Source organism: Mytilus galloprovincialis, chromosome 2 (assembly GCF_965363235.1).
Source record: "Mytilus galloprovincialis chromosome 2, xbMytGall1.hap1.1, whole genome shotgun sequence".
NCBI lineage: Eukaryota > Metazoa > Mollusca > Bivalvia > Mytilida > Mytilidae > Mytilus > Mytilus galloprovincialis.
This window is the reverse complement of record NC_134839.1, coordinates 11637991-11665426: the sequence shown is the minus strand read 5'-3', so window position 1 is coordinate 11665426 and position 27436 is coordinate 11637991. Positions and strand designations below refer to the sequence as shown.

Sequence of the window (27436 nt, the reverse complement as noted above, 5' to 3'; positions counted from 1 at the left end):
CCCCCGCTAGCATATAACGTTATAAAGGGACATTAACTCAAGAACTGTAAAAGTGAAGCTGCCAAAAATTGAACTTAAACTGAGTTTAGAGGTAATAAGCATTAAATACACATTTTTTTTTGCTCACATCCCCCTTTCCCTTATTCAAAAACTGATCTCAATTCAAATTTCTAATGGAGTTTACAACAATAACTACTCATTTAAATACATCATAAAATATTAAAATGTAAAAAAGTGCTTGTAATCACTGAATGGTAAAGATTGTTTTAATTTATCAGTTGGTAGTAAAAGTGAATATACATTGTATATTGTACAAAACAATGATTTAAGTTGATTCAACTACTATTCTGGACAAAGAAAGATAACTCCAATTGAAAATTTCTTGCTATTGCACAATATTGTGCAATTAGATATTTCTTGTTATTGTGCAATACTGTGCAATTGAAAATTTCTTGCTATTGCACAATACTGTGCAATTAAAGATTTCTTGCTATTGCTGAATACTGTGCAATTGAAAATTTCTTGCTATTCCACAATACTTAATATAATAATTTTGGATCCTGATTTGAACCAACTTGAAAACTGGGCCTATAATCAAAAATCTAAGTACATGTTTAGATTCAGCATATCAAAAAAGCCCAAGAATTCAATTTTTGTTAAAATCAAACTTAGTTTAATTTTGGACCCTTTGGACTTTAATGTAGACCAATTTGAAAACGGGACCAAAAATTAAGAATCTACATACACAGTTAGATTTGGTGTATCAAAGAACCCCAATTATTCAATTTTTGATGAAATCAAACAAAGTTTAATTTTGGACCACGATTTGGACCAACTTGAAAACTGGGCCCATAATCAAAAATCTCAATACATGTTTAGATTCAGCATATCAAAGAACCCCAAGGATTCATTTTTTGTTAAAATCAAACTAAGTTTAATTTTGGACCCTTTGGACCTTAATGTAGACCAATTTGAAAACGGGACCAAAAATTAAGAATCTACATACACAGTTAGATTCGGCATATCAAAGGACCTCAATTATTCAATTTTTGATGAAATCAAACAAGGTTCAATTTTGGACCCTTTGGGCCCCTTATTCCTAAACTGTTGGGACCAAAACTCCCAAAATCAAACCCAACCTTCCTTTTATGGTCATAAACCTAGTGTTTAAATTTCATAGATTTCTATTAACCTATACTAAAATATGGTGCGAAAACCAAGAATAATGCTTATTTGGGCCCCTTTTTGGCCCCTAATTCCTAAACTGTTGGGACCTCAACTCCCAAAATCAATCCCAACCTTCCTTTTGTGGTCATAAACCTTGTGTCAAAATTTCATAGATTTCTATTTACTTAAACTGAAGTTATAGTGTGAAAACCAAGAAAATGCTTATTTGGGCCCTTTTTGGCCCCTAATTCCTAAAATGTTGGGTCCAAAACTCCCAAAATCAATTCCAACCTTCCTTTTGCGGTCATAAACCTCGTGTTAAAATTTCATAGATTTCTATTCACTTTTACTAAAGTTAAGAGTGCGAAAACTAAAAGTATTCGGACGACGACGCCAACGTGATACCAATATACGACCAAAAAATTTTCAATTTTTGTGGTCGTATAAAAAGATGTGGTATAATTGCCAATGAGACAACTCTCCACCTGAGACCCTTTTGATTTTGTCGGTAGCAGACTAATAAATGGGGAACGCAGATGATGCCCCTGCTTGCATATAATGTTATAAAGGGACACGACTTAAGAAATGTAAAAGTGACGCTACCTGTACTTGATCAGAGTTCTTTCGTAATAAGCATTTTGTATAAGTTTCATAAAATTTCGTTGAGGCAAACTTCAGTTAGAGAACTGTAATGAAAAATCCAGCAATTTTTCCTTTTGTAAAGGGGCATAACTCTAGACCAATAAAAGTGACGCTACCAAAATTCAAACGTAATCTGTTTTATGGTAATAAGCATTTTGAACAAGTTTCATAACATTTGGTTGAGACAAACTTAAGATAGAGAACTGAAATGAAAAAACCAGCAATTTTTCCATTTGTAAAGGGGCACAACTCATACGATAAAAGTGACACCACCAAAATTCAAACTTGATTTGTGTTTGGTGGTAATAAGAATTGTGTTCAAGTTTCATAAGATTTGGTTGAGGCAAACTAAAGTTAGAGAACAAACCAATTTTGGGACATACAGACAATGGTATAACTTGATGCCCACTACGCTATGGCGGGGGCAAAAGACCAACTCAAAAACTGAACTTTGGCCCCTGAACCGTGAAAATACTCAAGGTCAGATGAAACCTGCCAGTTGAACATCTACACCAAATTAGGTGACCAATTGCATAGTTTAAGAAAAACAGACCGAAATACAATAAAATGCTTTGCAGAGCACAGCCCAATACAACAGCAGAGGTTCAACCCTGAACACTTTGATCAAGTTTGGACACGATACTCAAGCTTGATACTGACTGAATTTGGATTAAGATTAAATTTTTGACATAATATAGGTTTCGACACAAAATAAGTGAGGTCTTAGATCTTAAATCTTTAGCGCAATACAATGCAATTGAAGATTTCATCTTGAAACCTTTTCAAAATAATTGAAGTTTATAAAATTTGGAAGAAAAAAATATGAAACCCTCTCCAACCCTTTTAGAGTACCCATCAAACTCAATCCCAGTCTTCCCTTTGTGGTATAGTACCTTGAAGTACAATTTTAGAGATTCATACACTTAAACACATTCTTGTATGCATGGAAACTAGAAAAATGTTTGTTTTTGGTCCCTTTTTGCCCCCAATTTCTTCATGTTTGGGACAATGACCCCCAAACTTAATCCCAGCCTTCCCATTGCTATATGGTACCTCGTGATACAATTTCAGAGAGATCATCATCCATGCATTTACACACAAGTTATTGTCCAGAAACTACACAAATGCCTGTTTTTGGCCTCTTATTCCTAAACTGTAGGTACCATCAATCACAGCCTTCCTTTTGTGGTATTGAACCTTATTGTAAAATTTCATAGAGATCCATTCATTGTTGTCTGGAAACTAAATGCCTCTTGGGACGCCGACGACATCTTAGTAATACGAACCCCAAATTTACTTTGCGTTCTAATAAAAACCATGAAAATGAGGTTTAAGACAATGTGTATATGTTAGACAGATTTTTCAGAACATAAGGCATCTCTTTACTAGATATGGAACAAAGTTTTCCCCCTTCTGAAATGTAAAACTTAATGGAAAAGAGCAAACACAGCCACAAGATATAAGCATCCATTTTTACGAGATTCTACCAAGATTTGTTATTGTATATATATTTTTTTTATGTTTTCAAGAATTTGATAAACAGTGGTATCATTATATACACCTGGAAAAAAGTATTGCAACACTTCACAGTGTTCTAGGATTTTTTTGGCACCTTGACTTACCACGGGTAAGATCAATAAAAAAATTACTTACCCACATCTAAAAGTTAAATCCGCCAACCAATGCGGAGGGCGCAAAAAAAACGATTTCTTACTAAATTTGACAAATATGTTATAGTTATATGCGACTGTCATACAAGTGAGAGGTTTAGCTAGCTATAAAACCAGGTTCAATCCACCATTTTCTACAGTAGAAAATGCCTGTACCAAATCAGGAATATGACAGTTGTTATCCATTCGTTTGATGTGTTTGGACTTTTGATTTTGCCTTTTGATTTTTGATTTTCCTTTTTGAATTTTCCTCGGAGTTCAGTATTTTAGTGTTTTTACTTTTTATTACTATGTCATTTATTAAGAGCTATAATAAATGCAACTGTAAGTTTATTTTCCTCCGATGACAAGAAAAAAAATCGTTTATGTCCCGATTTAAGCACCAGTTATCAATCCGGATTTTCCGATTTTACCGACACCGTGACCGACTTTTAGAATGATAGGAGAAGAATGTGGTCTCTTTTGCGCTTGATTACACCTAGTAAACGAGTGCTTGAATAAAAGCGCCGATAGACATCGACAAAATCTTCGATCTTTTATCAAAGTTTTTTCTCGTGATTTAATAAAAATAACTAGAGGCTCTAAAGAGCCTGTGTCGCTCACCTTGGTCTATGTGAATATTAAAGGAAGCAGATGGATTCACGACAAAATTGTGTTTTGGTGATGGTGATGTGTTTGTACATCTTACCTTACTGAACATTCTTGCTGCTTAAAATTATCTCTATCTATAATGAACTTGGCCCATTAGTTTCAGTGGAAAATGTTAGTAAAAATTTACAAATTTTATGAAAATTGTTAAAAATTGACTATAAAGAACAATAACTCCTAAGGGGGTCAATTGACCATTTCGGTCATGTTGACTTATTTGTAAATCTTACTTTGCTGAACATTATTGTTGTTTACAGTTTATCTCTATCAATAATAATATTCAAGATAATGACCAAAAACAGCAAAATTTCCTTAAAACTAACAATCCAGGGTCAGCAACCCAACAACGGGTTGTCCGATTCATCTAAAAATTTCAGAGCAGATAAATGTTGACCTGATAAACAATTTTACTCCATGTCAGATTTGCTCTAAATGCTTTGGGTTTTGAGTTATAAGCCAAAAACTGCATTTTACCCCATGTTCTATTTTTAGCCATGGCGGCCATCTTGGTTGGATGGCCGGGTCACCGGACACATTTTTCAAACTACTAACCCAAAAGATGATTGTGGCCAAGTTTGGATTAATTTGGCCAAGTAGTTTCAGAGGAGAAGATTTTTGTAAAACATTACTAAGATTTACGAAAAATGGTTAAAAATTGACTATAAAGGGCAATAACTCCTAAAGGGGTCAACTGACCATTTCAGTCATGTTGACTTATTTGTAAATCTTACTTTGCTGAACATTATTGCTGTTTATAGTTTATCTCTATCTATAATAATATTCAAGATAATAACCAAAAACAGCAAAATTTCCTTAAAATTACTAATTCAGGGGCAGCAACCCAACAACGGGTTATCCGATTCATCTGAAAATTTCAGGGCAGATAGATCTTCACCTGTTTAACAATTCTACCCCATGTCAGATTTGCTCTAAATGCTTCGGTTTTTGAGTTATAAGCCAAAAACTGCATTTTACCCCTATGTTCTATTTTTAGCCATGGCGGCCATCTTGGATGGTTGGCCGGGTCACCGGACACATTTTTTAAACTAGATACCCCAATGATGATTGTGGCCAAGTTTGGTTTAATTTGGCCCAGTAGTTTCAGAGGAGAAGATTTTTGTAAAAGTTAACGACGACGACGGACGCCGGACGCCAAGTGATGAGAAAAGCTCACTTGGCCTTTTAGGCCAGGTGAGCTAAAAAGCAGATATGGGAAAATTGAAGAGGACCGGGAAATTTCAAGAGTTTTTTGGCTTCCCCGCACTTGAAAATTGACTTACCACCGGGTGACAAAGGCTAAAAAATGACTTACCCGTTGTCCTAATCCACTTACCCCGGGTAACGGGGAATGGGAATCCTAGAACACTGCTTCAATTGAAAACCATGTTAAATGACATGATTGTAGAATGTGTATAATTTGGGTTTTACCAAGCTTTCCAAGTTAATTTGTCTTTCAGGCAAACTTAAGACTAGAGAGCCACATCATTAGAGATGTAATGAAAAATTTATTCAAGCTTTGTCTGGTCTTCTATACCGACATTCAATATAAGTAATTTTCACAGCAAACTAAATATCTGATACAGACAATATGTGTTAAACAAGCCATTTCAAACAGTTCTGAATCAGTTTAATGCCTAAAAAAATCTGTATTTATTGCAGAGATAATGTTTTGGAAAAAATGAGTCCTGCAAAATTTACATTTTTTGTGAAAAGCGTGAAAAACAATTTCTGTGCAGCTGTTATGTCCTATCCATGTAGCATTAATATTGGATGAAAAGTTAGTTAATACCATGAATTTAATTTAAAAACTTAAACGGATTACAAGTTTAAGTATTTGGTAAAACCCAAATTAGCAGTGTTGCAATACTTTTTTTCTAGGTGTATAGTTAAGAAACTGACCTTCACATCTTCTTGTTGGTTTATAATTAATACATTGTTTTGATAAAGGATAAAATAATGCTGTATTTTTACTATCAGAGTGTATGTATGTTTGGTTTGATTTCATATATTGAAGGTGAGTGTCTATCATAGTCCGCCATCAATTTCACAGAGTTAATGTGTATCTTTATGGAAAGTCTGTTCCTATGCTAGTTTTTCAAAGCTTGAAATAAAATAAGATTAAATTTGGTTTTTTTTTATTTTCTCATCAAAGAGTCTATTTCTTAGCGCCAGTCTTCTTTTGGCTACCAGCTTTTCTAACTGTGACTGGTCTCTGACTTCTTATAATGGCACTTGCTCTTCTGACAGCAGCCTGAAATAATAATAAAACACATCATGTGAGAAAAATAGAAAATAACAGGATATTACATTAGTGATTTCAACAACATTTACGGTTATTCATTTGTGGGGAACATGTTTGAATTAGTTGGATTCTAAAAAAAAAAAAGATCATAGCCGATATCCAAGAAAGTCTGAGGGAAAGTTTTAGTGATCTGTATCAACAGCGATTTCTGCTTTCAAATATACACTAGATACTGGGTAAGTAGACACTAGATACTAGGTAAGAGTGGCACATGTAATAGTTATATATCAAGCATAATTGCAAGTTCAATTTCTAACACATAAACGAAATCTTGACTGATTGCTCAATTTTCAATGGCAAATATTTCATGCATATTTAAATAGCAATTAACTAGTTATGTACATTTTGATCCATTGTTTCCTAGGGAATTCTTTTGAACTAATATACTACAATGATGCCTACCTATCTTGTTTTTGTGATATTTCGGCTTCATACCAACAGGTTTAGTCAGGTTTTTTTTTTAAATGGACACGATTTGGCATTCATAAGAACATATTTTGCAGTTCAGTGACTTCCCTCGGACACTTTTCTGAATCTAACTAATTTATTTTCCATGAAAAATAGTACAAACCATTTTAAGATCTTTCCTGTATCTTTTATTTCTAATAAGTGTTCTGATGGAAGCCATTGTTCTCCTGGCACCTTTCTTCAGTTCTACTCTGGTGTAGGATTTGTTTGGTTTTCTGTAGCCTTCAATAAAAATTCAACAATTACAATTTATCTGGCTTATCATTCAATACAAAATCTTTTTGTAAACTGACCTGTTCAATGGGGTAATTCTCAATATAACTGTCGGCCTATTGCACATGCTACTGGTAAATTAATTCTGCAAATTTTCAGACCCTTTGGATGAAATTATTTCCTGTTCGACTGATGTACATGTATCATACTGAATAATTATGTTTATGCTGTTATCATACTTTGTTTTGCTAAAAGAAATATTTTACCCCTAAATATATATTTGAATATTTTTTTTCAAGAAAGGAAAGGTTCTAGTATTGAGATATTAATAGCAATAAGTACTCAGATGTACAAATTTACCTTCTTTAAGTTTAAAGATTGTAATAAAGTTTTACAAATGTCTAAGGAAACAGTGGTGATAACAAAGTAAGATATATCTGCACGAACAAATTACAAGTTAGATTACAATATATTCTTGAATCATGAGGAGTGAAACAACTAAGTTACTTTGAATGCAAAAAATGGAACTGGCCTGTATTAGTGGGTGTCATGACGTTACTTGGGTATTTTTCGTTCATTGATTCGAAAGGCCACTGCCAGACCATTCTTTTACTCAAATCATAGAAATGATGGCGTGTGATAGTTGGGTATTTATTATCAATAATCAAAACAAATGTTGAAATATGTGTATCAATATAATGTAGTCAAAATCGCACATTTAACTTTTTCAAGAGACTTGGCAATGATGACAACAATAAGGAGATGTCTATGCCCAGACACATCAGTTTTGTCGTGAGACACACCAACTATTTTTGAAAGGAACCATCATGTTCAAGAACGATATAAATATTCTACTAAGACCTCTGGCATCTGCATTAATAGTTTCTTTTCTTCAGTCCAACTTACCTTTGCTATTTTTTGTAATCATGACCACACCTTTACCATCTTTAGCTGGCTCAACACCAACAGTTTTTCGGTTAACTAAACCATTATAACGGAAGCAATTCTTTGCTTTAAGATTATTGGGTTCCTGAAAAATAGAATTACATGTTGAGACATACATGGTTATAATTTTAGGCCTTCATACAGCATACAAGAGTTACATATTAAGTTCTTCTAATAGCCTTTCTTATACGAAGTATTTTGAAAATCAAGGACCCTTTTAATAAGGGCCTTCTACAGTGTATTTTTGTTTGTTTGTCTGAAGTGATATGTATAGGAAGTAACTAACAAAATAAGACCATTTGGACAAAGACACCACTTACCCTACCAACATAATTATGTTTGCCAATAGGAGATATTAAGATATTAACTCTGGCTCTCTTTCTGTAAAATCACTGTTTAAAAAAATATTTTTTAAACTTTACAAGTTAAAGTAGTCCTATGCAATATCTATAGCTATCTTACTACATCATGTACATTTTAATTGTTTTATTATTTTCACAGAAAGAGATCTGCAGCAAAAATACCAGGTAAAAAGCACAAAATGATAGCCTTTTGTTTGATGATCCAGAATTATTATCAATTTCAATGCCACTGCATCAGTCAAACAAGTAAGCTTGTTATATTCATTGTGATTACTTCACTCCCATAAGAGGTGTCAATAACTTAAGTCATCACTTGCAGAGGCACTTAAAACAGAGTTTAAAATAGAAAATGTAAACGGTCTGAGGTACTTTTAAACAAGTATGGTTAAAGTGGCACCACCCAAAAATAAAACTTGATCTGTATTTTGTGTTAAAATGAATAAGCATTGTGTTTAAGATTCAAAATATTTTGTTGCAGCAAACTTAAGTTAGAGAACAAAAAAGAGGCTGTCAGAGCGACAGCAAACGGGATTTATACATATTTATGTGTGTCTGGTATTTTTCAATATCACAAGAACAATAACTGATGAACGGTGAAAGTGAAAATCTTTTAATATCAGACTCAACCTCCATTTTGTCATCAGTAACAACATACTAAATTTTGAAAAGCTTTGGTTGAATGGTTCATTGTAAATGCAACATGACTGGAAACACCATTTTTCAAACTTTCAAGAACCATAACTCCTTAATGGTAAAAGTCAAAATCGGCATTATTGAACTTGACCTCCATTTAATTTTGGTTGAACGGTTCATGAGTAAAAGCATGGACAGGACTGGAAACACCATTTCTCAATCTTTCAAGAACCATAACTCCAGAACCATAAAAGTCAAAATTGTCATTATTGAACTTGACCTCCATTTTGTTGTCAGTAACAACATATTGAAATTTTAAAAGCTTTGGTTGAACAGTTCATGAGTAAATGCACGGACAACATTTGGCTGCCGCCCGCCTGACCAGCCACCTGCACGCCCGCTGTACATCCCCAAATCAAAAACAGACATTTTTGTCACAAAAATCCAGTTAAAAACAATTTGGCTGCTGCCTGCCCGACCAGCCACCTACCCGGCCGCTGTACATCCCCAAATCAATAAGACATATTTTGTCAAAAAATCCGGTTAAAACAATTTTAGGAAATACAGATGTACTGAAAGACCCCTCTGCTATGGAGTGATCATAAAACATGTTTTCATGGAGCAAATGTTATTACCTACATACTCTAACTATTTTTTTTTTATCCAAAATTATCATAATTTTCAATGCCACTGCATCAGTCAAACAAGTAAGCTTGTTATATTCATTGTGATAACTTCACTCCCATAAGAGGTGTCAATAACTTAAGTCATCACTTGCAGAGACACTGAAACCAGAGTTTGAAATAGAAAATATAAAAGGTTTGAGATCTTTTTAAACTAGAACGATTAAAGGGACACCACCAAAAAACGAACATGATCTGTATCTTGTGTATCAAGTTTCATATTTGGTTGCAGCAAACTAAAGTTAGAGAACAACCAATTTTCATGAATTTTGGGACATAGGGATGTACAGCAGTAAACTTTAATGACCCCTCTGCTACAGCAGGGGGTTAAAATTGTTTCCATCAGCAAATGGTTTAACCTACCTACCCTACCCATTTCTTTGTTTCCATCGACAAATGGTTTAACCTACCTACCCTACCCATTTCTTTGTTTCCATCAGCAAATGGTTTAACCTACCTACCCTACCCATTTCTTTGTTTCCATCAGCAAATGGTTTAACCTACCTACCCTACCCATTTCTTTGTTTCCATCAGCAAATGGTTTAACCTACCTACCCTACCCATTTCTTTGTTTCCATCAGCAAATGGTTTAACCTACCTACCCTACCCATTTCTTTGTTTCCATCAGCAAATGGTTTAACCTACCTACCCTACCCATTTCTTTGTTTCCATCAGCAAATGGTTTAACCTACCTACCCTACCCATTTCTTTGTTTCCATCAGCAAATGGTTTAACCTACCTACCCTACCCATTTCTTTGTTTCCATCAGCAAATGGTTTAACCTACCTACCCTACCCATTTCTTTGTTTCCATCAGCAAATGGTTTAACCTACCTACCCTACCCATTTCTTTGTTTCCATCAGCAAATGGTTTAACCTACCTACCCTACCCATTTCTTTGAAGGTGGAAGAGGAAACACATTATTTATTTATTTTGGCCAGACTCCAGTTGATAAACTAATATTAAATCAACCAACCATCATCTATGCACACTCAGGAATTATTGTATCCAAGACCATTTCAGTTCCTTTAGTCTTTTAACAGAAAGGATCTGCTAAAAACTTACAGAAGGGCACAAATTGATAGCCTTTTGCTTGATGATCCAAAATTATCATCAATTTCAATGCCACTGCATCAGTCAAATAAGTAAGCTTGTTATATTCATTGTGATAACTTCACTCCCATAAGAGGTGTCAATAACTTAAGTCATCACTTGCAGAGGTACTGAAACCAGAGTTTGAAATAGAAAATGTAAAAGGTCTGAGGTACTTTTAAACAAGTATGGTTAAAGTGGCACCACCAAAAATAAAACTTGATCTGTATTTTGTGTTAAAATGAATAAGCATTGTGTTTAAGATTCAAAATATTTAGTTACAGCAAACTTAAGTTAGAGAACAAAAAACAATTTTGGGATGAACAGATGTACTGAAAGACCCTCTGCTATGGAAGGACCATAAAACATTTTTTTATTGAGCAAATGTTATTACCTACACACTCTACCTATTTTATCCAAATTATCATAATTTTCAATGCCACTGCATCAGTCAAACAAGTAAGCTTGTTATATTCATTGTGATAACTTCACTCCCATAAGAGGTGTCAATAACTTAAGTCATCACTTGCAGAGGCACTGAAACCAGAGTTTAAAATAGAAAATGTAAACGGTCTGAGGTACTTTTAAACTAGAACGATTAAAGGGACACCATCGAAAATCGAACATGATCTGTATTTTGTGTATCAAGTTTCATATTTGGTTGCAGCAAACTAAAGTTAGAGAACAGAAACCAATTTTCATGAAACCAGTTTGAAATAGAAAATGTAAAAGGTTTAAGGTCTTTTAAAACTAGAAATGTACAAGTAGCACCTCCAAAAATCAAACTTGATCTGTATTTTAAGTTGATAAGCATTGTGTATACATAGTTTCAAAAGATTTTGTTGAGGCTTACTTAAGTTTGAGAATGAAAATGCATTCAACAATTTTACATGTTTTTAACCATCAGTAACTTGTGAACGATTAAAGTGACGCCACCAGTTAAAAATTCAAACTTGATCTGTATTTTGAGGTTATTCATAATTGTACATAATATTTGGTTGCCACAAACTAAAGTTTAAGAACAAAAACCAATTTCAGGAGGAATGGGTGTAAAGGAGTAAATCTCAATGACCCCTCTGCTACAGCCAGGGCATAAAACTGTTTTCATAAAGCAAAAGGTTTTACCTACCAATCAAGGCTTCCATACCTAGTTTGTTTGGAGGTGTATAGGAAAAAAAAATCTATTTATTTTAACCTGACAGTGGTTGATTAACAAATATGAAATCAACCAACCATAATCTATCTACACTCAGGACCAATTTTGTCCAAGACTAGTTCAATTCTTTTAGTCATTTAACAGAGAGGATCTGTAGAAATACATACTGAAGAAGGGCACGAATTGATAGGATTTTCCTTGATGATCCAAAACTATCATAATTTTCAATGCCACTGCATCAGTCAAACAAGTAAGCTTGTTATATTCATTGTGATAACTTCACTCCCATAAGAGGTGTCAATAACTTAAGTCATCACTTGCAGAGGTTGAAATACAAAATGTTATAGGTCTGAGGTCCTTTAAAACTAGAATGGTTAAACTGGCACAACAAAAAATCAAATTTGATCGGTATTTTGAGTTAATAAATATTGTGTATAAGTTTCATTACATTCTATTGAGGCTTATATTTACTTTAGTTAGAGAACAGAAATGAATTCAGCAATTTTTCCTGTTTGAAACTGTATACACATAACTAGAATAGCTAAAGAAACACCATCAGAATTCAAACTTAATCTGTATTTAAGGAAGTTGGCATTGTGTATAAGTTTCCTAATATTTGGTTGTCACAAACTAAAGTTGGAGAACAGAAAAAAATTTCAAGATGTATGGATGTACAGGAGTAAATCTTGATGACACCTCTGCTACAGTGGGGGCATACAAATGTTTTCATAAAGCAAATGGTTTAACCTACCTTCCAATGCTACCCTAACTCATTTATTTTATTTTGAAGTGAAATAGGAAACACACAATTTATTTATTTGGCCTGACACAGTGTTGTGGTTGATTAACTAATTTACGAAATAAACCAACCATAATCCAAGGCTTATTCAATTCTTTTAGCTATTTCACAGAAAAGATCTACAGAAAATATTATAGAAGGGTACAAATTTATACACCACTGGGTCGATGCCACTGCATTGCTGGTTGACGTTTTGTCACTGAGGGTATCACTAGCCCAGTAGTCAACACTAAGGTATTGACATGAATATCAATAATGTGGTCATTTTCATAAATTTTCTGCTAAATACAAAACTTTGAATTTTTAGAAAAAACTAAGGATTTTCTTATTCCAGGCATAGATTACCTTAGCCGTATTTGGCACAACTTTTTGGAATTTTGGATTCTCAATGCTCTTCAACTTTGTACGTCTTTGGCTTAATTAATATTTTGATATGAGCATCACTGATGAGTCTTATGTAGACGAAACGCATGTCTGGCAGACTAAATTATAATCCAGGTACCTTTGATAACTACAATGTATTATAGCTTTTTGCTTGATGATCCAAAGTAATCATGTTTTTCAATGCCACTGCATCAGTCAAACATGTAAGCTTGTTATATTCATTGTGATAACTTCACTCCCATAAGAGGTGTCAATAACTTAAGTCATCACTTGCAGAGGCACTAAACCAGATTTTGAAATAGAAACTATTAAAGGTTTCATGAGGTCTTTTTCAACTAAAAATGTTAAAAGTGGCACCATCAAAAATCAAACTTGATCTATATTTTGAGTTTATAAGCATATCCTTTTCATCACCTTTGGTTGAGGCTTACATTTGTTAGAAAACAGAAAATAATTCAGCAATTTTTCATGTTTTTAACAAGCAGTAACTCTACAATGCTTAAATGAACTCATCATAGATACCAGGTTAAATTTTGTATTTAAGCCAGATGTTTTTTTTTCGTCTACAAAAGACTCGGCAGCGAGGCTCGAATCCAAAATAGTTAAAAAGGCTGAATAAAGTAAGAAGTTGAAGAGCATTGAGGAAAATGATACCATCAGATCAAAATTCAAACTTGATCTGTATTTAGTGGTATCTATATATAGTTGGCATTGTGTACAAGCTCATAATATTTTGTTGCTGCAAACTAAAGTTAGAGAATAGAAACCAAAATTGATAAAGGGGTTTAGAGGAGTAAATCTCATCACCCCTTTGCTACAATAGGGGCAAAAAATGTTTTCATAAAACAAAAAGTTCTACCCGCCTACCGTACATAAATGTATTTATGTGTAGGTGAAATAGGAAACACACAATCTATTTATTTTGGTATGACACAGTGGTTGATAAACTTAGTTGAAAGCAACCACCTATAATCCAAGACTTATTCAATTCTTTCAGTCATTTCACAGAGGATCTACAGAAAAAAGTTTGAAGAAGAAATCTTTAATTGATTTGTAAAATCTTGACATTTGTTTTGTGTAAAAAAAAACCATGTAATGTAAAAAATTTGATCACAATCCAAATTCAGAGCTGTATCACGCTTGAATGTTTTGTCCATACTTGCCCCAACTGTTTAGGGTTCGACCTCTGCGGTCGTATAAAGCTGCGCCCTGCGGAGCACCTGGTTTAAAGATCTTGTTAATCCATTAATCATTTATCTTTTAGCTTTAATTTTCAGAATCACTTTATGTTAAGTAGATCAAAAGTAAAAGGCAATAAATAAATCTATCATCCTTATATATATCAAACATATAATATACACATTTGTGTATTCAATTATGAGGTCAAATACTTGTGTATTATGAATTAGATGTATATTATGTATAATTATGTAAGACTGAGGTTGATAGGTAATGTGGTCAATTTGATTGGCAGTTTAGGAGGTGGGGTATTGTAATTAAAGGTCCACCTTGGGTATGATTGTTTAGTGATAATGACAGTTGTCAATCATACTAGTATTGAATCAATACCCACTTACCTAATAAAAATGTTTTTTAAAAAAGCCTGCACATCAACAAACTTTAATGACATACATTCTTGAATGAACTGCTCCAATAATATACTATTTTTTTTAAGTTTATATGTGTATTATGTGTACATACATGATAACCATAGGGAACTATATTTCAGTGTGAATACATTTAGTAACAGTAGCTAACCTGTCCTGTTGTTAGGGAGGCCGGTGCCTAAGTACAGATTTAGAACAAGTTCTAATCTTTCCAAAAATGGATAGCTTTTTGCTTGATGATCCAAAATTATCATAATTTTCATTGCCACTGCATCAGTCAAACAAGTAAGCTTGTTATATTCATTGTGATAACTTCACTCCCATAAGAGGTGTCAATAACTTAAGTCATCACTTGCAGAGGCACTTAAAACAGAGTTTGAAATCGAAAATTTAAAAAGTTTTAGTATAAAAAAAAACAACAACCAAGAACCATTAAAGTGGTACCACCAAAAATCAAACTTGATCTATATTTTGAGTTAATAAGCATTGAGCATCAGTTTCATAACAATTGGTTGAGGCTTACTTAAATTAAGGAACAAAAATGAATTCAGCAATTTTACCTGTTATAAAACAGCAGTAATCTAGAACGGTTAAAGTGACACCAACAGTCTAATATTCAAACTTGATCTGTATTTTGTGGTAGTTGCCATTGTGTATACACAAGCTAAAGTTAAAGAACCAAAACCAATTTTGGGACAAACCAAAGTAAATTTTAAAATCCCCACTGCTACAGCAGTGGCATAAAATTGTTTGAACATATACCCTACTGAATTTTTTAAAAGGTAAATTGGAAAAACAATTTATTGATTTTGGTCCAATATAATACTAATAGTTGATAAACAAGCAAAATCAACCAACCATGATCTTGTTTTCTATACACTCTCAGGATCAATATTATCTATTCTCAATTCAATTTTTTCAGTCATTTCACAGAAAGGATCTACAGAAAAACTTACAGAAGAAGGGCACAAATGGAGGCCTTTTACTTGATGATCCAAAAGTATCATGTTTTTCAATGCCACTGCATCAGTCAAACAAGTAAGCTTGTTATATTCATTGTGATAACTTCACTCCCATAAGAGGTGTCAATAACTTAAGTCATCACTTGCAGAGGCACTGAGGCACTTTTAACATTTGACTGCAGAATTTAAAGTTGGGACACTGAAACCAATTTTTGGATGTGCAGGAGTAAATCTTGATGACCCCTCTGCTACAGCAGAGATATAACAATGTTTTTATAAAGCAGAAAGGTTTCTGAAGGGTTAAATAGCAAACACACTTTATTTTGGCCTGAATCAGTGGTTGATAAACTAAAACAAAATCAACCAAACATAAGGCCAACATTAAAAATATCTTTGTTTCCCCTCCCCGACTGAGGTTATCAGGGTATGGGTAGGTAGGTAGGCAAATTATTTTATTTTATTTCTTGATAATAGATATAATTTTTCTATATTGAATTTTTACAAAATTCAACAGGTAAGATAAGTCAAGAAAAGTGGGGTATTCCCTGTATTCAGTGTACACCCCAGTTCTCTGATGTTAAAAATAGTATACAGGGACCTCCTTTTTCCTATTCATTTTATGGTATGAAATCTACTAAAGCACACATCCTTCATGTGATAACAATGTGTAATGAAAGCAAGTGTTTAATTAATTAAAAATCAAGCTTATTTCAAGTCAAATTTAATGAATAACTCACAACAAAACAATTCCTGTGTTCACCAAATTGGGAATTCATACCTTGATCATCAATTATGAGATTACAAAAAGATAGGTTAATGACTTGGGAATTTAAATTTTATGAATAAAATTTTTGAAAAGTGAACATAATTCAGTTATGTTCAGTTGCACCTGGATCATGCAGCTTGGTCAATTCTAAACAAAAGATTTGTGTTTTTTCGAGTTCTAGAAAAACCAGGCTTCACTTATATGGTTTTTTTTTTTGTTCCTAGAATACTTTTAAGTATTTACAAATTCATCTGATGCAGTTATAATGTAAAACGTGCCCTTTTGTAAATTTCATGCCAGAAATTGAAAAATAAAAACACATTTAAACTGAACTGGTCTTGTTTACACAAGAGGTGAAAGCAGGGAATTCACCTATCCAACATTTTCTGACTTGTGCCAACCTGTTCGAAGTCGAAGACAAAGTAGATTAATTTCAAAGCACAATTCAGATCATTTTTACTCAAACCATTTTTACTCAAAGATTTTATCCTTTAAACAGGAACAGAAGTAAAAGACAAAACCAATCAAGGTGCACTCAGTGGGTTTAAAGAGCTTCAGATTTTTTATTTTCAAATATCACCCTTGCACACAACACAAATCGTGTAGCAAGGCAGTTTGTTTTCCTTGATTCCGAATCATATAGACGCTTCAATGCAAAAATGCCTTGATTTAAAACGCTTGTTAATTACAGCATCGGAAAGGTATGACAAAAAACCAACGCACGTTTACTACAGCATCGGAAAGATATCACTAAAAAACAAACATAACAAAAAAAAATTTTTGGACAAGAATGGCCAATAAAATTTTTCGAGTCGCGGCGATTCTACCGGGTCGGTGGTGGGAGGGGAAACAAACAATATTTTATTTTTGGCCTAATCTATACATTCAGGATCAATATTGTTCAATTTTCTGTAGAAAATCTTACAGATGAAAGGCACAAATGATAACCTTTTGCAAGATGATCTAAATTTTCATAATTTTAAATGCCACTGCATCAGTCAAACAAGTAAGCTTGTTATATTCATTGTGATAACTTCACTCCCATAAGAGGTGTCAATAACTTAAGTCATCACTTGCAGAGGCACTTAAAACAGTGTTTGAAATAGAAAATGTAAAAGGTTTGAAGTTTTTTAAAACTAGACCAGTTAAAGTGGCACTACCAAAAATCCAACTTGATCTGTATTTTGTGTTAATAAGCATTGTGTACAAGTTTCATAACATACAGTTGAGGCTACAGAATGCAGGAAGTTTTCAACATTTTTTTTTCTTTTTTAAACCGGCATTACTCTAGAAAGGTTAAAGTATCACCACCAAATTCAAATTTCAACTGTATTTTGTGGTTGTAGTCATCGTGTATAAGTTTCATAATATTTGGATGCTTTAAAGTTGAGAACAGAAACAAATTTTTAAACATACAGGAGAAAATCTTTATGACCCCTCTGCTACTATGGCTATAGCAGGCATAAAAATGTTTTCATAAACTTACAAGCAAAAAGTTTGACCTACCCTAGGCGTTCTTAAACTTTTTGGAGGTGAATAGGAAACACATAATTAGTTTATGTTGACATGACACAGTGGTTGATAAACTAATAATAAACCTACCAACCATAACCAATTCACACTCAGGATCAAATTTTTCCAAGACAAATTCTTTCAGTCATTTAACAGAAAGGATCTGCAGAAAAACTTAGATGAAGGGCCAAAATGTGAAGTATTTTGCTAGATGATCCAAAATTATCATAATTTTAAATGCCACTGCATCAGTCAAACAAGTAAGCTTGTTATATTCATTGTGATAACTTCACTCCCATAAGAGGTGTCAATAACTTAAGTCATCACTTGCAGAGGTATTGAAACCAGAGTTTGAAATAGAAAATGTAACAGGTTTGAAATTCAAACTGGATCTGTATTTTGTGGTAGTAGGCATTGTGTTTAAGTTTCATAATATTTGGTTGCAGAATTTAAAACTTTGGGAACTGAAACTGTTTTAGGTGTACATGTCCAGGAGTAAATCTTGACCCTCTGTTACAGCAGGGGCATAACAATGTTTTCATAAAGCAAAAAGTTTTTTCGAAGGTGAAATAGCAAACACTTTTTCTTTTGGCCTGACTCAGTGGTTGATAAACTAAATCAACATCAAACATACATAATCTATACATTCAGGATCAATATTATTCAATTATAATTCAATTGTTTCAGTCATTTTACAGAAAGAATCTACAGAAAATCTTACAGATGAAAGGCACAAATGGAGGCCTTTTGATAGATGATATTCAAATTATCAAAATTTCAATGCCACTCAGGGGTGTGGAAATATTTGTTGTGAGCACTTGTCCCCGGGCAAGTGAAACCTAAAACTTTACTTGTCCGGAAAAAAATTTACTTGCCCTGATGATCCCAATAAATATTGAAGTATTTCTTGTTAGCTAACATATTATCCTTACTTATCACTGTTGTGCATCACAAACAAATGAAATCCATTTGTTTATATGTGTAAAAATTGGGAAAGTAGGAAATGGGTTGACATCAATGGGACAGAAACCTAACAGCAAACCAACCAATGAAATGACATGTAAAGGATAATTATGCAGCAGTTGTTGAATAAAAATTGTAGCCAGTAGGTACATATACTAAATTTGAGGACTGTGATTGAAGAAATATAAACTAACTAAATGATAAACTATTGATTGTGTTGTGTTTCTCTTAAGTCCTCTCAACTGACACACTTGGTTTTTTTCTTGATCATTTATTATTGTCTTCAGATAGGCAATTAAAGCGTCCCTTTTATTTTCCACTTTGACAACAAATAATGTTGACCTTTCATCTATAAATAAGACTTCATCTTTAAATAAGACAAAAACTTAACTTATTTTCTGAATTTTCATAGATAGCCCACAGGGGCTTGTTACAATTGCCGGGTTTACTATCCATACGAACCCCTAAAAAACACAAGGGAGGAAGCTAATTTGCGACAATGCTTCAAATTATTGTTGTAAATTTTTTCTAAGACTTTCACTTACTTCGTGACCTGAATAAATATGTTCCCACTTGAATTATCTCTCCAATGACATATATTTGTTACCTTAAATAACCTCTATAACTATTGTAATCCATAAAACAAACTCGACATTTTTGAAATAGAACGAATCGAGGCCCTACATTTGAAAATGAAAGTACTAAAGCGACACCTATCGGAAAATATATTTTCGACACTCTCGGGTGTTTACATAAATGTTATGCTTTTCGGAAGTCTACGGTATTTTTTATTACAATAATGTAAAAATTGGCGGGAATTATTAGGAACATACTGTCTGTCGTCCTCATATTTCGGTAAACTCCCGAGAGAGCTGAAAATATATTTTCCGGTAGGTGTCGCTTTAGTACTTTCATTTTTTAGGGGTTCGTATGGATAGTAAACCCGGCAATTGTAACAAGCCCCTGTGGATAGCCAGGGGCAATCTGATATCCACGATGTCTGAAATTCTCGCTTCCGCTTTTTTTTTTAAATACTCTGTGTCCTCCATTTGCATTTAAGGTTTTCTACTCGACTCATGACTCTTTTTGTCTTGCTTGCCCACCTTTTTATTTAGTATTTATCAATTTGAATCTCGATACAAAATTTAAAGAAATGACACTTCCCGTAAATGATGGATAAAACCTAATCGACGATCCCGGGTCAATGGACAAAGCCAATGCAATGTTACGTGACTCAGGTTCACATACTTATTTTTATTTATTTTGGTAATCGATCTATTTCCGGTATCATGTAATATTTATCGTAATGAACATTGATGTTTTACTTGCTGAACATTCGTTTCTTTTACATAAATTAAACATCTTTATACGTTTTGAAATTAATTGTATGTTTTTGTTAAATTTGAACTTTGTCTTGTATATTATTTTACTTGTCCACGGACAACCAAGACAAAAATAATTACTTGTCCGGTTGTTCAAATGTACTAGTCGGGCGAGTCGGGCATAGCATTTCCACACCCCTGCCACTGCATCAGTCAAACAAATAAGCTTGTTATATTCATTGTGATAACTTCACTCCCATAAGAGGTGTCAATAACTTAAGTCATCACTTGCAGAGGCACTGAAACCAGAGTTTGAAATAGAAAATATAAAAGGTTTGAGGTCTTTTTAAACTAGAAATATTGAAGTGGCTCCACCAAAAATCTAACACTACATGTACATGTATCTGTATTTAAGGTTTGTCACTGTATAAACATGGTGTACAAGTTAAATGACCTTCCGTTGAGACTTACTTAAGTTCCATAATAAAAATTCAGCAATTTTACCAGTTTTAACCGACAGTAACTCTAGAACAGTTAAAGTGACACCACCAGTCCAAAATTCAAACTTGATCTGTAATTTGTGGTATTTGGCATTGTGTTTAAGTTTCATGATGTTTGGTTGTTGCAAACTTAAATCTTCATTACTCCTCCGCTACAGCCTGAGCATTCAAAATGTTTCCATAAAGGAAAATATTTTTATTACCTACATTGTACATAATTTAAATAATAAATCCCCTTCCCTTTCATGAACGAGACCTACCGAAGTAGATTATTTACCGGATTTGTTATCACATAAGCAACACGACGGATGCCACATGTGGAGCAGGATCTGCTTACCCTTCCAGAGCACCTGAGATCACCCCTAGTTTTTTAGGCCTAAAATAAAATTTCATTTGTTTGGCATTGCCGCCCGACCCACTGAAAAACTTGCCGCCCAAATGGCTATTGGTACTTTACGGAACGGAACGGAACGGAACGGAACGGAACGGAACGGAACGGAATTTCATTTAAGGTATCCAAAGGGGGCATTTATCAAAATTTCGAAAAATCTTTAAAACAAAACAAACTTTAAAATTTCTGTGTTTTACGGTTTTCCATATACAAATAACACAAATGTATACGTAATCTCATCTTCACAGGTGAAATGTGTAATAATGTATAACATCGGGAAATATTCTGTAGATGAATATGTCGGATTATCCTGATAAATTATCATGAAATTAACGCATTTGCAAGTCATGCATTATGATATCTAGACTGACCTCACGTCGTCCTTGATTAGAGACAGTGATCAAAATGAATCTGATTTAAACTTTTTAATTTATTTTTCCGTTCCGTTCCGTTCCGCAAAGTACCAATTGCTCTGAGGAATTGGTATTTAACGGAAAAAACGGAAACAGACATCTTTAATGTAATTAAAGCAGTATGATAAAAAAAAATTGTCTGACACCTCTTTTTGCATGAGTGGTATGTGTTTTAGATAGCATTTTCGACTTGATCAATAATAAAAAATTTCAGGCAGGTTACACAAAAAGTCTTTCTCCTTCCATCGGTAATTATATTTTAAAAAGGGGGCCTTCAACAGCCCGTTCCGACGATGATTAGAGACAGTGATCCAGTTGAATCTGATGTAAACTTTTTAATTTATTTTTCCGTTCCGTTCCGTTCCGCAAAGTACCAATTGCTCTGAGGAATTGGTATTTAACGGAAAAAACGGAAACAGACATCTTTAATGTAATTAAAGCAGTATGATAAAAAAAAATTGTCTGACACCTCTTTTTGCATGAGTGGTATGTGTTTTAGATAGCATTTTCGACTTGATCAATAATAAAAAATTTAACACAAAGGCAGGTTACACAAAAAGTCTTTCTCCTTCCATCGGTAATTATATTTTAAAAAAGGGGCCTTCAACAGCCCGTTCCGACGATGATTAGAGACAGTGATCCAGTTGAATCTGATGTAAACTTTTTAATTTATTTTTCCGTTCCGTTCCGTTCCGTTCCGCAAAGTACCAATTGCTCTGAGGAATTGGTATTTAACGGAAAAACGGAAACAGACATCTTTAATGTAATTAAAGCAGTATGATAAAAAAAAATTGTCTGACACCTCTTTTTGCATGAGTGGTATGTGTTTTAGATAGCATTTTCGACTTGATCAATAATAAAAAATTTAACACAAAGGCAGGTTACACAAAAAGTCTTTCTCCTTCCATCGGTAATTATATTTTAAAAAAGAGGCCTTCAACAGCCCGTTCCGACGATGATTAGAGACAGTGATCAAGTTGAATCTGATGTAAACTTTTTAATTTATTTTTCCGTTCCGTTCCGCAAAGTACCAATTGCTCTGAGGAATTGGTATTTAACGGAAAAAACGGAAACAGACATCTTTAATGTAATTAAAGCAGTATGATAAAAAAAATTGTCTGACACCTCTTTTTGCATGAGTGGTATGTGTTTTAGATAGCATTTTCGACTTGATCAATAATAAAAAATTTAAGGCAGGTTACACCAAAAGTCTTTCTCCTTCCATCGGTAATTATATTTTAAAAAAGGGGCCTTCAACAGCCCGTTCCGACGATGATAAGAGACAGTGATCCAGTTGAATCTGATGTAAACTTTTTAATTTATTTTTCCGTTCCGTTCCGTTCCGCAAAGTACCAATTGCTCTGAGGAATTGGTATTTAACGGAAAAAACGGAAACAGACATCTTTAATGTAATTAAAGCAGTATGATAAAAAAAAATTGTCTGACACCTCTTTTTGCATGAGTGGTATGTGTTTTAGATAGCATTTTCGACTTGATCAATAATAAAAAATTGAACACAAAGGCAGGTTACACAAAAAGTCTTTCTCCTTCCATCGGTAATTATATTTTAAAAAAGAGGCCTTCAACAGCCCGTTCCGACGATGATTAGAGACAGTGATCAAGTTGAATCTGATGTAAACTTTTTAATTTATTTTTCCGTTCCGTTCCGTTCCGCAAAGTACCAATTGCTCTGAGGAATTGGTATTTAACGGAAAAAACGGAAACAGGCATCTGTAATGTAATAATAGCAGTCTTGATAATATCAGTGCAAAGTTTTTAAAAATTACTTCTCATCTTATTTCAGTTCCCTTATGTCAAATTTTTAATTCAAGCATTAAAAAATCAGTTTATCCATCATTATTCAAACTAGCTAAAGTCATACCAGTTTTTGAAAATAAATGTTAAAAAATGATGTATTTAATTACAGACCAATTGCATTTTTACAATTAGTATCTAAAATACTTGAGAGACACGTAAAAACTTATTTAATGAACTATACGGACACATATAATCTGTTGTATGTCCTGCAATCAGGTTTTCGTTCGAACCATTCCTGTCAAACTGCCATGACAACTTTGTTAGATAAATGGTTAAAAGCAATTGATGAAGGCGAATTAGTAGGAGCAGTATTTCTGGATCTTTGTAAAGCTTCTGATGTTCTTCATCATAAACTGCTCCTCCAGAAATTACAAAAATACAGATTTTCTTATTCTTCACTGCACTGGCTTACTTCATATCTAACTGATAGACAGCAGGTTGTATACATTTCAAATACTTTTTCAGGTGTATTAAAAGTAAAAACAGGTGTACCTCAAGGGTTCGTTTAAGGTCCCATATTATTCTTATTATTCATTAATTTTTTGCCTTTGTGTAATCCAAATCATAACAGTGATCTTTTGGCTGATGATAGTACTATTTCTGTTACTGGTAAAAACAAAAGTTGTATAGCCAGACACTAAATACTGTGTTAGAAAATATTTCTCATTGGTGTGATGAAAACAAAATGTTAATCAATGTATCCAAAACAAAGAAAATGTGTTTATGTTCAAAACACTAACTTTCTGTCATGTGTAATGAACCTTTTAATATCTTCATTAATAATCAATATATTAATGAAAGTCAGCGTGAACAAGTCCTTGGTATTTTTGTGGACGCAACTCTGTCTTGGTCTGATCATATCAAATATAATATTAAAAACTTTAAGGTAAATTCTTCCTTTAGCTCTACTAAAAAGGATCAAGAAATATTTAAATCATAATGCAAGAATTTTATTTTATAATGCATACATTCTTCCAAATTTTGACTACTGTTGTTCAATATGGGGCAACTGTAACACATTTTTAATCGACAGTTTGCTTAAATTACAAAAAAGGGAAGCTAGAATTATTTTAAATGAACACGATTTTCAAAAACCATCTGCATGTTGAACTTTTTAAAGAATCTGGAATAATTCCAGTAAATACATGTAATAGAATATTATACCACAAGTCCTTATTAATGTATGAATAAAACAATGGATTGGTACCCCAATACTTGTCAAATCTTATTGTAACTACAAATAGCAAACAGTCATACAGTACTCGACTCTCATTTTCAGATAATTTTATTGTTCCAAAATCAAATACAGAATTATACAAACCAAGCTTTTCTTTTAGTGGTCAAAAGGTGTGGAATTCACTATCCAAAGAAATCAAAAAATCAAAAAAATGTATCGTCATTCAAGTATACTTACAAATCATTATATATTTTAACAATAAAACTCAAAACACTATCATGTAATCCGTTTTGTTCATGTATTTGTTTATGTAATTTAATATTTATACTATTATTCATCATTGTGTATTGCTAGATTGATTTGGTTTATATCAACCGTGCAAGGGCTTTCGTCAAGGTCGTTAAAAAAAACCCGTAGTAGTAGATTATGTTTATTCATGTTGTTAATATTGTGTCTATAGAGAGCCTTATTGAAAATTGATTTAATCCAAATGAGTTACTCTCTTTAAATAAAGATTTATTTATTTATTCTTATTTAATTAATTATTTATTTATTTATACGAATGACCCCGAGGTTAATGCAAGTTAAAGTTGACATGGATCATAATTCCAATAAGGCCAATTATAACATAAAATGCATCCAATCTGCAAGTTATCATTATACACTTATAATTTCACGTCAAAAATCTTTAGGCGTGCTCAAACAAGTTGGAATATGTACTGTCTTAATGCAATTTTAAAAGTAAAAACACTGTATTCAGGCGCGTATTTGGAGGAGTCCTGCACTCCGTAATTAAAACAGGTTGCTATCTTTTAAAAAAATATAAGCAATACGAGAACCTTATTGGGGGTTTGGTTTGAAAGAAAAATAAATTCATTATTTCATCTCATTTTCATAAGAAATTTGAAAACTGACATAAATTCAATATCCCGGGACATATTACCTTATTGCGAAGGCCAAAAAATCGAATGACTGACCTTTTCGTCAGTTTGAATACAATCGGACTAAACTAAGGGACGGACCAATTAACTTGCAATTGGGGGGGGGGCATGTTTTTTTTCGTAAATAAATATGTTGATTCTGAATGCGCCACTTCCCAAAAATAAAAAATAAATGCGCGCATGCCTCCCCCTCTGCAAGTTAAATGGTCCGTCCCTAAAGATCATATAAAATGTGTCGATACGTTGCTTATAAGGATCCGCAAACGCTCAATTTTACTTTCTGTTTAAAGATCTTTTGAGGTTCTCTTAATTTGTCGGATTAATACACACTTTTAAAATTTGAAAGCTTAAATTTTTATTAGCTGATGTAAAAACTACCAGGACAGAAAGTAAAACGGAGTGTTGTCAGATCCTTGTACGCAAACTTTTTAAGAGTAGACACGGGATTTGAATTTTGATCAATTTGGTTTGAATATAAATAAAAATTTATGTGTTAATCTTCTTTGTTTATCCTACTATAAATTTCATGATTCTTCTTTTGGAAATAAATTCAATCAACGATGACAGAAGGAATGTTCATGTAATATTATACTTGCCTGACGACGACAGAAGGAAACTGGAATCGCAGAGCCAATGCAGTGTAGTCTATATAAACATAGCAGACATAATGGGTATGATTACAAATGAGACAACTTTTATCAAAAGACGAACTAATAAAGATGTATACCCAAATACATCTTGTACAATCTTCCTATTGAGCGGGAATAAGGAATGAGTCAGGATATACTAAGCATGACATCCTGTACAACCCTGTGTTATTCAAAAAAGATTTATGTTTTTTCACAAGACGACGGGCGTATCATGCGCTCATGGCGCAGCTGTTTATTTAAATATTGATCAAGTCGAAATGCTATCTAAAACACTTACCACTCATTCAAAAAAGAAGGGTCTGACTTGTTTTTATCATACTGCTTTAAAGATGTCTGTTTCCGTTTTTTCCGTTAAATACCAATTCCTCAGAGCAATTGGTACTTTGCGGAACGGAACGGAAAAATAAATTAAAAAGTTTACATCAGATTCAACTTGATCACTGTCTCTAATCATCGTCGGAACGGGCTGTTGAAGGCCTCTTTTTTAAAATATAATTACCGATGGAAGGAGAAAGACTTTTTGTGTAACCTGCCTTTGTGTTAAATTTTTTATTATTGATCAAGTCGAAAATGCTATCTAAAACACATACCACTCATGCAAAAAGAGGTGTCAGACAATTTTTTTTTATCATACTGCTTTAATTACATTAAAGATGTCTGTTTCCGTTTTTTCCGTTAAATACCAATTCCTCAGAGCAATTGGTACTTTGCGGAACGGAACGGAACGGAAAAATAAATTAAAAAGTTTACATCAGATTCAACTGGATCACTGTCTCTAATCATCGTCGGAACGGGCTGTTGAAGGCCCCTTTTTTAAAATATAATTACCGATGGAAGGAGAAAGATTTTTTGTGTAACCTGCCTTTGTGTTAAATTTTTTATTATTGATCAAGTCGAAAATGCTATCTAAAACACATACCACTCATGCAAAAAGAGGTGTCAGACAATTTTTTTTTATCATACTGCTTTAATTACATTAAAGATGTCTGTTTCCGTTTTTTCCGTTAAATACCAATTCCTCAGAGCAATTGGTACTTTGCGGAACGGAACGGAACGGAAAAATAAATTAAAAAGTTTACATCAGATTCAACTGGATCACTGTCTCTAATCATCGTCGGAACGGGCTGTTGAAGGGCCCTTTTTTAAAATATAATTACCGATGGAAGGAGAAAGACTTTTTGTGTAACCTGCCTTAAATTTTTTATTATTGATCAAGTCGAAAATGCTATCTAAAACACATACCACTCATG

At 33.3% G+C, this 27436-nt stretch overlaps 1 protein-coding gene across 1 annotated transcript in view; it reads right to left on the bottom strand.

Annotated features, from left to right (window-relative positions):
- Positions 1–6245: 6245 nt before the first annotated feature.
- The window catches only part of LOC143062897 (large ribosomal subunit protein eL28-like), a 35291-nt gene continuing 14100 nt past the window's right edge, over positions 6246–27436 (bottom strand). The window contains exons 3-5 of the mRNA XM_076234712.1: positions 8017–8140; positions 7001–7119; positions 6246–6378 (exon numbers count right to left, since the gene is read on the bottom strand). Of these exons, the coding sequence (XP_076090827.1) occupies positions 6283–6378; positions 7001–7119; positions 8017–8140 (339 nt within the window). The 3' untranslated portion in view covers positions 6246–6282. The remainder of the gene's footprint in view (positions 6379–7000; positions 7120–8016; positions 8141–27436) is intronic.